This window comes from Lissotriton vulgaris, unplaced genomic scaffold, assembly GCF_964263255.1.
Source record: "Lissotriton vulgaris unplaced genomic scaffold, aLisVul1.2 SCAFFOLD_610, whole genome shotgun sequence".
Taxonomy (NCBI): Eukaryota; Metazoa; Chordata; class Amphibia; order Caudata; family Salamandridae; genus Lissotriton; species Lissotriton vulgaris.
Window position 1 is genome coordinate 464,307 of NW_028244781.1, and position 12,180 is coordinate 476,486.

At 45.7% G+C, this 12,180-nt stretch overlaps 1 protein-coding gene across 1 annotated transcript in view; it reads left to right on the top strand.

The window, feature by feature from the left end:
• The window catches only part of LOC147666739 (epithelial sodium channel subunit beta-2-like), a 55,960-nt gene extending 53,906 nt beyond the window's left edge, over positions 1-2,054 (top strand). Inside the window, exon 7 of the mRNA XM_086948915.1 lies at positions 2,011-2,054. Coding sequence (XP_086805041.1) covers positions 2,011-2,054 — 44 coding nt within the window. The remainder of the gene's footprint in view (positions 1-2,010) is intronic.
• Positions 2,055-12,180: the final 10,126 nt, after the last annotated feature.

A 12,180-nucleotide genomic window follows, 5' to 3' on the forward strand; every position in this document is an offset into this window, starting at 1 on the left:
CTTTAGGAAACATGTGTCACGCTCACTTTGAGTTTGTGAATATATAAGTGAAGAACTACTGCTTATCTTGTATTTCTTGTTTATCGCAGAAACAGCCCAGATGCAGTGCTTCAGACATGCATGAAAGCCTGCTGCTTCCTGCTGCTAGTGCTTTTTAGGCCGAGGGGGTGTTAATGCAGAGGTCAGTCAGTTAATGAACTGGGAATAGTCACCGGCTCCCAAACCTGTTGGGGCTGAGGAAATGTAAAGTTATGGGCAGGCAGGGCGATTATAAGATTAAATGATTAATTAATTAAACTCAACAACTTTCGCAGTAGGTTCTGCAAGCAATAATTGACACGAAGTGTGCGTAATCCGGGATGCTCTATCAGTAACCTACACCAGAATCATCCTAAACGGAAACAATTTGAGAGTTTAGTGTGATATTCAGCGTCAACATTTTATAAACACGATGCTGAAAGTTGTTGCCCTGTAGCCCAGTGCTAGCAAAAGTGAACGGGCAAAGCCTGCCTGCAGGAGTACAGATGGATAACAGCCTTTCTGCATACAGGTAAACTTGACATTGTACCAGTAAATCTCCTAAAGTTGTGACAGCATGAAGCAGATAGAACAGATTTGCGACAAGAAAGGAAAATAAGCCAATGGGTCTCGCGGCTCGCCTCTTTGACTTTGCCAATGGGGATCTCTTTCCTTTGCCAATTTTTTTTGCTGATGCCATCAAGACAGAGCCTCTGTTCCCTGCTTGTCATCCCGGTTTTTCTGTACCTATGTGTGCGTGGCTCTGTCTGTCTGTGTGTGCGTGGCTCTGTTCAGAATCAGAGTGCAGAGTGTGAGTGCAGAGTGCAGATTCAGAGTGCAATGCCATTTATTTAACGATTAAGATATTGGCAATGTAAATGACCATGCTATTTATTTATGATTTTAAAAAAAAAGTCATGAGCAATGCCAATAGCTCTACCTTTAATAATGCCGAGACCATTGCATTGTAAATGCTTGTTTTAGTTTCACATTGTGCAATTCAGCTACTAGATGATGTCTCTCTCACCCTCTCTCTCTCTCTCTCTCTCTCTCTCTCTCTCTCCCTCTATCTCTCCCTCTCTCTCTTTCTCCCTCTCTCTCTCTCCCTCTATCTCTCCCTCTCTCTCTTTCTCCCTCTCTCTCCCCCTCTCTCTCTTTCTCCCTCTATCTCTCCCTCTCTCTCTCGCTCTCCCCCTCTCTTTCTTTCTCTCACTTTCTCTTCCTCTCTCTCTCTCACCCTCTCTCTCTCACACACCCTCTCTCTCCCTCTCTTCCCCTCTCTCTCTCATCCTCTCTCTCGCTCACCCTCTCTCTCTCTCGCTCTCGCTCTCCCTCTCTATCTCTCCCTCTCTCTCTTTCCCCCTCTCTCTCTCTTTCTCCCTCACTCTCTCTTCCTCTCTCTCTCACCCTCTGTCTCTCCCTATCTCTCACTCTTCCTCTCTCTCTCTCACACACACACACACTCCCTCTCTCTCTCTCCCTCGCTTCCCCTCTCTCTCACCCTCTCTCTCTCATCTTCTCTCTCTCCGCCTCTCTCTCTCTTTCTCCCTTTTACTCTCTATCTCTATCTATTTCTCCCTCTCTCTCACTCTTCTTCCTCTCTCTCTCTCACACACACACCCTCTCTCTCTCTCACACACACCCTCTCTCTCTCCCTCTCCCTCTCTTACCCTCTCTCTCATCCTCTCTCTCTCTCTCTCTCTCTCTCCTGCTTTACATCAAAGGTTAATATTTCTCATTAGTTCCTAGTGCATGAGATTGCAGCCTGCGTGGCAGCAGAAACCGCATGAAGTCTCAGGTCGCTTTGGCTCGAGGCTCCAAGAGAACCTCGAGCTGAACCAGAGCCAGGCCTCTGGCTCGAGCCCAGCTCGCACCTTCAGCGGCTTGCCCACCTCTATGAGTCACTAGATAAGAGAGAGAGGCCAGGTTTGAAACAGGTTTAGAGCATCATCCTGCATATCTAATCTTGCTTTAACATACTTTATGTTCCAGGATTCTTTTTCCAGGAGGCTCGAGAACAGGCGAGGGACATGTAGCCAGAGCACAGAGAACATCAGGTGAGCTGGTGTGTGGGAGCCATCTTAGGAAGGTATGAAAAGAGCGGTCAGTCTCGGTCTCATGTCGTGCAGCTGCACCATGAGGTGGCGCCGTGCAGCTGCTACAGTGGTTTTGTGCACCATAATGGTTGAAGAAAGTTGGTGGAGTAGGATAAAAGCCATGAAATGGTGTAGCTTGATTGTCCAGTGCTTAATTTGTAAATAAGGGTAGGGCCCAAAGTTTTTTACACCCCGCTACCGGAGTTGCCGATCGCCAGGTACGCGAAACACTACGGCTGCCTAGTTTTGATTTCATCTCATGCCTCTTTCTTATACCACCACACAATTCCTCTTGGTTTAGCTCATTTTTGCAGTGTTTTTTCTCTTTTTTCCTCATTTGTCAATGTTTTCCTAGCTATCTTTCTCCTCCTCATTCTCTCTCCTTGTTCAGATTTTTTTCTCTCTTGCACTGGGGCAAAGTCTGATGATGAAAAATAAGCACCGGAGCCCAAAATGAGTGCCAGTGCCGCCCACCAGAAACCACCAGCGCAAATTAAGCACTGGAAGTAAATTAGATCCAGTTGGATGTATTATAAGTAAATCCATCATCTGTAAATATGCAAAAAATCTGACACGGCTTAAACTTTGATGTGGCATGGAGGAGCGTAAACGAGTTTTCCCTTGGTGTGACTTTGGCGTCACCGTAGGGCATTAGTGGGCACTAGACAGTCGGCTAGGGCACCAAAAGAAGGAAGCACCAGGTTGACTCTGGAACTGCAAAAAGGACACTCTACCAACAGCAGGGAAAAGTCTTGAAGTTGCCCCGCCTTTGGTGTGCCTTTATTGTGGCATTTCAGTGCTAAACATTGGAAGCCTCTGACTTACACCTCACTCAGTGCCAGATTAATCCCTATGGAGGGACCTAGGCAGTCGAAATTTCACCCCACCTTGCAAATTATCTCCTAATACGTTTTTAATTTTACCAACTAACAATTTTAATAAATATATTTTATTACACAAAACTAAGCAGTCACAGTTATTAATATTATTAAACAAAAATTAATTGGAAACAATTTAAGAAAGCTTGATTGTAAGTTTATTTCTAGATCAAATCAATATTATTTTGATCTGTTGTCGTGGGGCCCCTAAAAGGAGTGGGGCCCTTAGGCTGGTGCCTACATTGCCTATTTGGTAATTCGGAACCGGCTTTACTGACGTCATCAGAATGAGGTCACAGAAGCCCTTTAAGGTAGATAATTTAAATGCTAAATAAAGTGGTTTGGTTCTGCAAGATTATTTGTCAGTATACTGACACTCCTTTACTTTAGCCAAGGGCGAAAATGAAGAATAACAGACAGCTTACTGTTTGGTTTTTGTTGGTGAAACGCAAAAGACACAGTTGCTCTTTGTTTCCATGTGTGTTTGCCTTGGCAATAGAATCCATGGTGACAGAGCTAAGATAAAATACTTAATTAGTATAAATGTCACACAACGTAGTTCTCTTCTTGTGGGTATCTTCCAATATGAGGAGGAAGCAATGCTTGTTTCTAGGTTGAGGGATGTTCTGTGGGTTGTTTGGCTTAGAGTTAAGATTGAATCAGAAGCCTCGTTTTGGGGTTCCACTTTGTATAACTAAATACACATGACAAAAAACAACAAGATGGTAACAGAAGCATATAACAGCATAAATATTGTCACTGTACAAAAGTCATTATTTCGCCTCTGAATTGATTTTTGGAAAATAATGAGTACAGCGTGCTTCATTTCATATTAAACATAAGTGCGGGGCACTCAAAGTTTTTTTATAAGTCCGTCAGCGGCTCTGCCGAATATTAGATCCGCTGAATTCCACGGCTCCCTCACAGTGGGGGCTCCTCGGCTATGGCGGGGGAGCATCGCCCCACTGCTCTGGAAGTAGTAGTTAAAGGAAAACTAAAATGATGACCAGCGTTATTATCATTTTAGTTTTTCATTTCCTGGTGCGGAGCGGGGTTGGACTTCCAGAGCAGGGGCCGGGAGGAGGAGTGGTGCACCCCTCTAAAGTGCGCATAACTGTTTGACCGGCCCTCTCGGGCGGACCATAACCGTCCTGCGCGCTTTGCATGTTCTGCACCCAATCTGCATTACAGCCGGGGTGGAGAACTTGCTGAGCCTGCCATTCCCCGTCTGAGCACCGAACCACAGTGCTCAGACCAATCACAATGCTGCAATGCAGCGTTGTGATTGGCACGGGGAGTCAGGAGCCTGGGTGCTATCTGGTTCCTGCTTCAGAGGAGCAAGAGGCGGAAGCGAGTGGACGAGAGGCGGCGGCCGGCCAGGTGGCAGGCCAGAAGGTAAGTGGTTCTTTGTTATTTTTTTTTCATTTACAACCCCCCCCCCTTCAACCACCCCGCCACCTTGGTACAAAGCGGCCGCCACTGCTCCCTTGCGTTTACTCCACCTCTTGCCTCACTGTCAACCCGACACCTCTTGTCTGTTAAGCTCACTCTTGCAGGTTCTTTTTCATCTCTCCTTTCATCCTTTGATGCTGTTTCCCCTCTCTCTTTCCTGCCTTTATCCTCTTACTATTGGTCAAAGCCTGATGAAGAACAATGAATCTAAGTAACCACAAATTAGAGCAGAGCACCAGAAACCACTGGTACAAATGAAGTATAGCCTGTACTGAACACAAAGTTTCATTTTTTTGTGGTGAGTTGTCTACAATACACCAACCTCAGCTGCCCTCATAGAGAAAACTGTATCTAAATTTATTCCTAATGGTTGCAAAGTGCAGCGTCTCAAAATCATTTTTGTTTCCATTTGTCTCAATGTCAGTGTACATTTGTCTCCAAGTTCATTTTTATGTACAGCACGAGCCACCATGAAGACCAAATTAGACACATTTCGATGATGGACTTTTAAAAAAGCTTCTAGTTCCATATTTTGTATTTCCACCCTTGCTAGCCTTATCATTCAGTGGACAGTGAAAATGGGAGGCTTTAATGCAGAAACGACGTACATGTTTTCCTATGATGACCGAATTTAACAGTTGGCTTTAGGGTGATTTTCGTTTTTTTATTGTATAGTTTTAAATAAAATGTGCATTTGATAGCATTGTTCAATGCCGATGAGACAAGTACAATCTGTATTGACGTGTTCAATTGGATTATACCACAGGACAGGTATTAAGGAACTGACAACGGAAAAATTAGCTTTCTTCCAATTTGAATTTGATCATGCTGTGAGATAAGTGAGGTACACTATGGGGCTGCGTTTTTTTCTCCCAGATTTGTATATGGCGCAAACTTGACCCGAAGGTATCATGAGCACCAGTTGCGTTACAGACGGGCACATTCATTTTTTTATTAGACATGGAGAGATTAGGGGCTAGATGTAGGTAAATTGGATTTACCGATTCTTAAATACCGAATTTTACCGAATCGGTATTTCAGAATCGGTAAATCCTATGTAGGTAAAAAATCAGTAAAAAATACAGAATCGGTAAGATTCGGTATTACCGAATCAGTATTTACCGATTCGGTATTTGCCATTCATTCCTATGGGCCTGGAGGCCCATAGGAATGAATGTCAATTACCGAATCGGTAATTACCGATTTGGTAAAATTGTGAAAAAGTCAAGGGTAGCAGGGTGTCACTTTGACACCCTGTTGCACCCCTGATTAGTGTTGGTGTGCACATGTGTCATACATACATGCCCTAAGGGCATGTATGTCTGTCACATGGCACAGGTGTAAATGCACATTTATGTATTTACATAGGAATTCCTTATTTACCACCAACTAATAGTTGGTGGTAAATAACGAATTCTTAAAGCCCTGTAGCACTGTTTACAGTGCTTTCTACATTTCATTTACTGATTCGGTAAATTCCGAATCGGTAAATACCGATTCGGTGAATACCGAATCAACATTTACCGATTCGGAATTTACCGAATCGGTAAATAAGCCTCCTACATACGGAAAGGCTTTTACCGGTCAGTAACGGCCGATTTCGTCCGTTACCGACCGGTAAAAGCCTACCTACATCTGGCCCTAAGTGATTTGCCCAGCATCACAGGATGTTGAGCATCCCTAGCCGAGACTTGACCCCGGTTTCCCAGCATCGAGGTCGACCACCCTGGCTGTAAGGCCACACCCCCTTCCCGACGCGTTGTGATGCATGACATACCATTTATTTGTATAACACAAATACTTTTGTGTTGAAAATGTTGTTAATTGCTAATTAACAGGGTCCGACTGATGTATAGGGCAATCAGGCAGTGCCAGAAAGGGTGGCCTGACAGATCATTGTGCAGGCCGTTTTTTGGGCTGTCTGGGTCTCTGTTTTATGGTCTGGTGAGCCAACTTTTTACTGTTGATTTCCCTGATTTAGCCTCAAACATTGCCTGCAGCAAGCACACATGCATGCAGGCTCCCATACCTTGCAAATCACCTATACAACGTGTCTTTATAAGTTTAAAATTGGCAGAATTTGCAGAATGTGGACCACTTTTGTAGCTATCTGATTCACTTTCTGTCCTAGCTTGATCCTGCTACTTTGCAGTTAGAAACATTATATTAAAAATACACCTTTATCATTGAGCACAGGGATGAAGGGTTCCATCCGATATCTATTTTCTTACCACTGTACAAGCTTATTGGCATGTATTTTGCTTTTCTTTAATCTTATCCATAGAATTTAGCAAATTTACATTTAACAGTTGGTTTGGAATTTACTTATTACAGTTAACAATATTTCTGGAAGGGAGTGCTTCTTATGGTGCAGTTCCCTGAGTGCCACAAGTCTTCCAAACAGGTTTGCAAGGGAAGTGTAACAGAGTCAGCAGTCTAGTAGTTGGGATGGAGGAGTTAGCCGGGCCCAGGGGAAGAGGAGGAGCGTAGGCAGGAAAGAGGCAGATCGGATAGGGACAGGGACAGAGAAGGATGTACTGAATAAAGCTCCTTAAAATATAAAGAAACGTGTCTGTCGTTCTTGGGTCAAGACACGACAACTGGCGACGAGAGTGGGATGAGCAGCCTGCTCTCCCTGAACCCTGGAAACAGCATCCTGTCCCTGGGGCATCGTCTGAAGAACGGTCGCGGTCGTGACATATGTGCCCTGAGGAAACTGTCGCCTAAAAGAAGAGGCCAGCAGCCAGTGTCCCAGCTTCGCGATTCAGCGATCGCGTGGAGCCGTGTGAGAGGAGCGCGGTCGAGCGGCAAATTAAATTTTAAACCCGGCGCCGTTTCGCGCCCAAAAGTGTGTGTGAGCCCAGGAGCCGTGCAAGGTTAATGAAGAAACTGGGAGCCCACCCCAGACTTCCTGAAGTGCCCTGAAGGTTGAGACCGTCTAGAGAGGTGTGGAGAGCCGTGGGGAAGTTTAGAAATCCCATGTTGAGATTGCCGAAAGTCGGAGCTCACCCCCGATGCGTGAGGAACGGCATACAGACAAGTGAAAGAAATCGGGAGCTGACCCCGAGCCTACCTGAGAGTGCAAGTGAACAAGAAGCACAAGAAAGACCGAGGGAGACCTGTTGCCCGCCAGGAAAGCTTTTGGTGAGTGCCGTGTGAGCCCTGTGAGCCTGGAAGTCGAATGCAGCCCCAAACCTTGTGGTGTATGGGAGTTTCAAGTAAGCGGCCATCTTGGAGTCAGGCAACCTAAAGAGACACCCCCTGTGCAATTCGGGAGCGGCCATCTTGAAGTCAGGCGCTCCAGTGACAAACAAGCGTTGGTGCACATGAACAGTTGAAAATAAACAAGCACAAGTTATTGCAAGCAACAAATGATAAATAAGCACGAGCAATAGCAAATGTGGTACTACAAACAAGCACAAGTCAGTGCAAATAAGAAATAACAAACTAGCACGAGTACCTGCAAATAAGAAACAATAAATCAACACAAGCCAAAAGAAAAGAAAAAGAGGAAAAGATGTGCTCTCACAATGGTGACTCCGAACACCTCCCCACAACGAAACGAAGTCAAACCAATCATCACGGGTGTGTCACATCTGCGGCCTCCAGAACCTCTAACTCTGACCACTGGAGGGAGCATGGGCCCCAGATGGCAGGAGTGGCTTGAGGATTTTGAGGACTACATTAAGGGATCGAAAGTGACAGCAGATGAGGAAAAATTGATTGCCCTCCGCAATCTGGCGGGCCGTGAAATTAGTAAGATAATCAAAGACCTTCCTCCTGCGGACGTAGGAACATATGACAAGGTGCGTGAAGCCCTGAACAAGAAATTCCTCCACAAAAAGAATGTCGATTATGAACGACATGCGTTTTATCAGGCACGTCAAGGAAAGGAAGAAGCAATGAGCACATTTATTACCAGACTGCGGCGATTATCAAGACACTGTGAGTTCGACACCTTTTCAACAGATGTTGCCATTAAATCACAGATCATCGATGGATGCCACTCTGAGACACTCTGGAGGCGGCTGCTGAGAAAACATCATGAGTTAGATGATATTGAAGAAATGACTCGCGTCTATGACCAGGCGAAGGAACATGCTAAGAGCATTGAAACTGGACGGAATGTAAGCCGAGAACAGGTGTGTCGAGTACAGGCCAGCAGCAGCAGCCGTCGAATCTCAAGAGAGAAACAATGGAGGCCTCGGCCGTTGTCCCGCCAACGGCACACTGAGCATAGGAGGCGTGACCCAGGTCGAAGGGAAAGGAAGCCAGAGAGAACAAAAAGGTGCTACGTTGGCTCCAAACGAACAGGTGGAGACATGAAAGTGAAGAAGAAGCTGGTGATCCGACTGTCAAGCAAGAAATGCAAGCTTTTCGACATGTCTGCGATGAACTTTCTGCTACCACAGATGGGTTGATACTGCGAGGTCAGCGGATTGTTTTCCCAAGCCAACTACTACAGGGTGTTGTCAACCTTGATCATGAAGGTCACAGAGGAGTGGTGTCAACAAAATGAGCCCTCCGGGAACGGGTGTGGTTTCCCCTCCTCGATCAGATGGTAGAGCTAACCCTCAAGGACTGCCCCCAGTGTCAGTTGGTTAATCGTGGAGATCCTCCTGCTCCATTGCAAATGACCACGCTACCTAGTGGGGTGTGGCAAGAACTTGCCATGGATTTTTATGGACCTCTGCAATCAGGCAAATATGTCTTGGCCATAATTGACGACTACTCCCGGTTCCCCATTGCTCAATTTGTGTCATCAACAAGTGCTTCCAGCACCCTCACCGTGTTGGATGAAGTGTTTGCGGCATGGGGTGTTCCCAAAGAGCTGAAAACAGATAACGGACCTCCTTTCAATGGACACGAGTTCAGTGCCTTTGCAAAGCATTTTAATTTCAAACATAGGAAAGTCACACCTCTATGGCCGCAGGCAAATGGCACCATTGAACGGTTTATGGCCACACTTAAAAAGACTTTTCAACAAGCCACCACGGAGAAAAAGGACTTGCAAGTGGCTCTGAACGAGGTCCTCAGGGCATACAGAACAACCCCTCATGCCACCACTGGAAAATGTCCTGCCACGCTGATGCTAGGGCGACCCACAAGAACACGCATACAGACCTGGGAAGGAGCCCTGCGAGCGGTGTCGCCTCTCCGTGTTCATCAAAAGGTGATGGCGGCAGACAGTCATGGCAAAGACAAAATGAAATCATATGCGGTTGCAAGGAGGAGAGCGAGATCACAATCTCTACATGAAGGAGACTGTGTTATTGTCAAACAAGACCAACAAAGAAAGACTGATTGCCGCTTCCGAGCTGAACCGTTACTAATTACCCAGCAGAAGGGCACCATGATAACGGCGAAGTCCGATCATCGACGAATCACCAGGAATGCGTCACATTTTAAGAAGTGCACTCCAGACATGAAAGAAGCTCTCACAAAGATGACTGGAGCGCCCGTCAATGAAGGACATGTTCGATCTGACCAAGAGAGTGTGAGTCAGACAAGAGATCCTCCAGTGGACTCTGGAACTCATACGGGGATAGTGTCTCTGCGACCCCGCCGAGACATTCAACGACCAAGAAGACTCATTGAAGAAATTTGAGCCAGTCTGTTATTTTGTTTGTTTGTTAAGAAAGGGGGAGATGTAACAGAGTCAGCAGTCTAGTAGTTGGGTGGGTGGAGTTAGCCGGGGCCACGGGAAGAGGAGGAGCGTAGGCAGGAAAGAGGCAGATCGGATAGGGACAGGGACAGAGAAGGATGTACTGAATAAAGCTCCTTAAAATATAAAGAAGTGTGTCTGTCGTTCTTGGGTCAAGACACGACAGGAGGTTTTGTGTTCACGTTCCAACAAACTGGTGTCTTCTCAACCTTTGGTCTGTGCCTCCGGTGAAACTAGGCATGCATATTTGCTTTATTTCTCTAACGAGTTTAGAGGAAGCATTTGCCAGGAACTGCATAAAAGAAAATGAATAATTTTAAATTGTGAGACTACAATAGCGTAATCAAAGTCCCTAGATTTGTAGGATTCTGCAGCCATGGTTCTTTCCACATACTCTTGGATTTACTGAATCTCCCCCAAAATCCACAATATGCTGCATAATTAACAGGTTTCTACATCTTAACTGTTTCTAGATCATTGGATCAAAAAAAAACTTTCAAAAAGCGCCGTTTGCTGGGCCACACAGTGGCTGACCATCTTAAAAAGGCCACTGGGGACCTTTTAGTATCTGTTTGCATTGCATCCAGGTGTTACCCTAGTAGCAATGAGGTGAAACCTTTGTACAGGTAGTATTAAAGTGTATTAAAATGTAAAAATAATAAAATTGACACACAATGTGCCACATTCGGACAGATGGTTTGCCTTTTGTTGGCGCATAATTTGGTCTCTGTAGCATACTTTGGTCTTCCTTTGCCGCATAATTCAAGTGGCCCTGACCACAATGTATCCTAATGTCAAGGGGGAAATTTAAAATAAACTCGGAAATTCCTAGCCTCAGTTGAGGGAGACACTTAAGAAGTGAGTCGAAAAGAGTTCATTAGAGCCCGGGTACCTATAGGATTGTCATTCTAGTGGCAATTTTATTAGTATTGGTAATGGGGTATAAATCGATGGGGTAAGGAGCGGGTTGTCTCCGTTAAAAGTGGCGAGGTAGGGTGCAGGCTGGTGTTTGGCGAAGTCTTTCATAATGTGAGTGACAGAGGGATCCTAGATAGTGGCAGACAAGTCTCACCGGGACGACGGGGGAAAGGCATTTAGTTTTTACTACCAATGATTAGGGCTTTTATTAATATTGTACTTTGGGGTCTTATGTTCACTATTTCATAGCCCAGCAAGTTGCTGGCATTACTGTTACACAACTTGGGCACTTGCGGATTGTGGGAATACGTCCCATTAGAAGATTGCAGCTGAGAAGTGGGTGTGACACATGGGATTCAGTGTTTCAGCGCCAATCTTACATGTCATTCCCCATAGGTGGCTATTTTTCACCTGGACATTTTGATTGCTTTGCCCGGCGCTTGTAATTACTGCTGTCAGCAGGGGCGGTTACACTATTAGCGTTCTGGGGGTGTGCCCCAGTGGAATTCCTTCACATTGCTATTCAAATATAAAATAGATTGTTTTATTTTGAGATCATATCTCTTAACAAACTGATGTATTTAAGTTTGTCTGTCCCTGGCTGCCTGCCCCACATCTCTCGGAAGCAGGAGACGGAAACCAGGCAGTAAATCAACTTTAAGAACTGTGGCCCACAACACAGGGCTTACTGTTCCAAGGGCCATATGCATGAACACATTTTCCCATAGACACAGAATGAGCAAAACCCTTTGATGCATCCGGCCCTTAAAGCCCTTCATTGCGATTGTGCTTAATGACTGTATCCATTGTATGCCAGTGAAACTTTTTGCGTCATGGTTTTGGGTGTGGGAGCCTTCATCCTGCGCGAAGGTAGCCACCCGTCATTCACAGGCGTAGAACCCACCCTTTCCCATTTGTCAGAGGCAGGAATGGATGCAGGCATGGTAAGTGTTATAATGCTAATCTTGGGTCAAGTATATTGGGCTGAAACCCCCTCGCCATGCTAACCTCCCCCTCTGTGACACCCCAGGCCCTGGCTGCACGCCGCTGGCCCCTTTAGAAGTGGAGCTGCTGTACTTGGTCCCCCGTGAAATTGATCCAAAAGACCAGCATGGTTTTTGTTCCCTTGTGGAGTTGATCTAACTATCTTGTG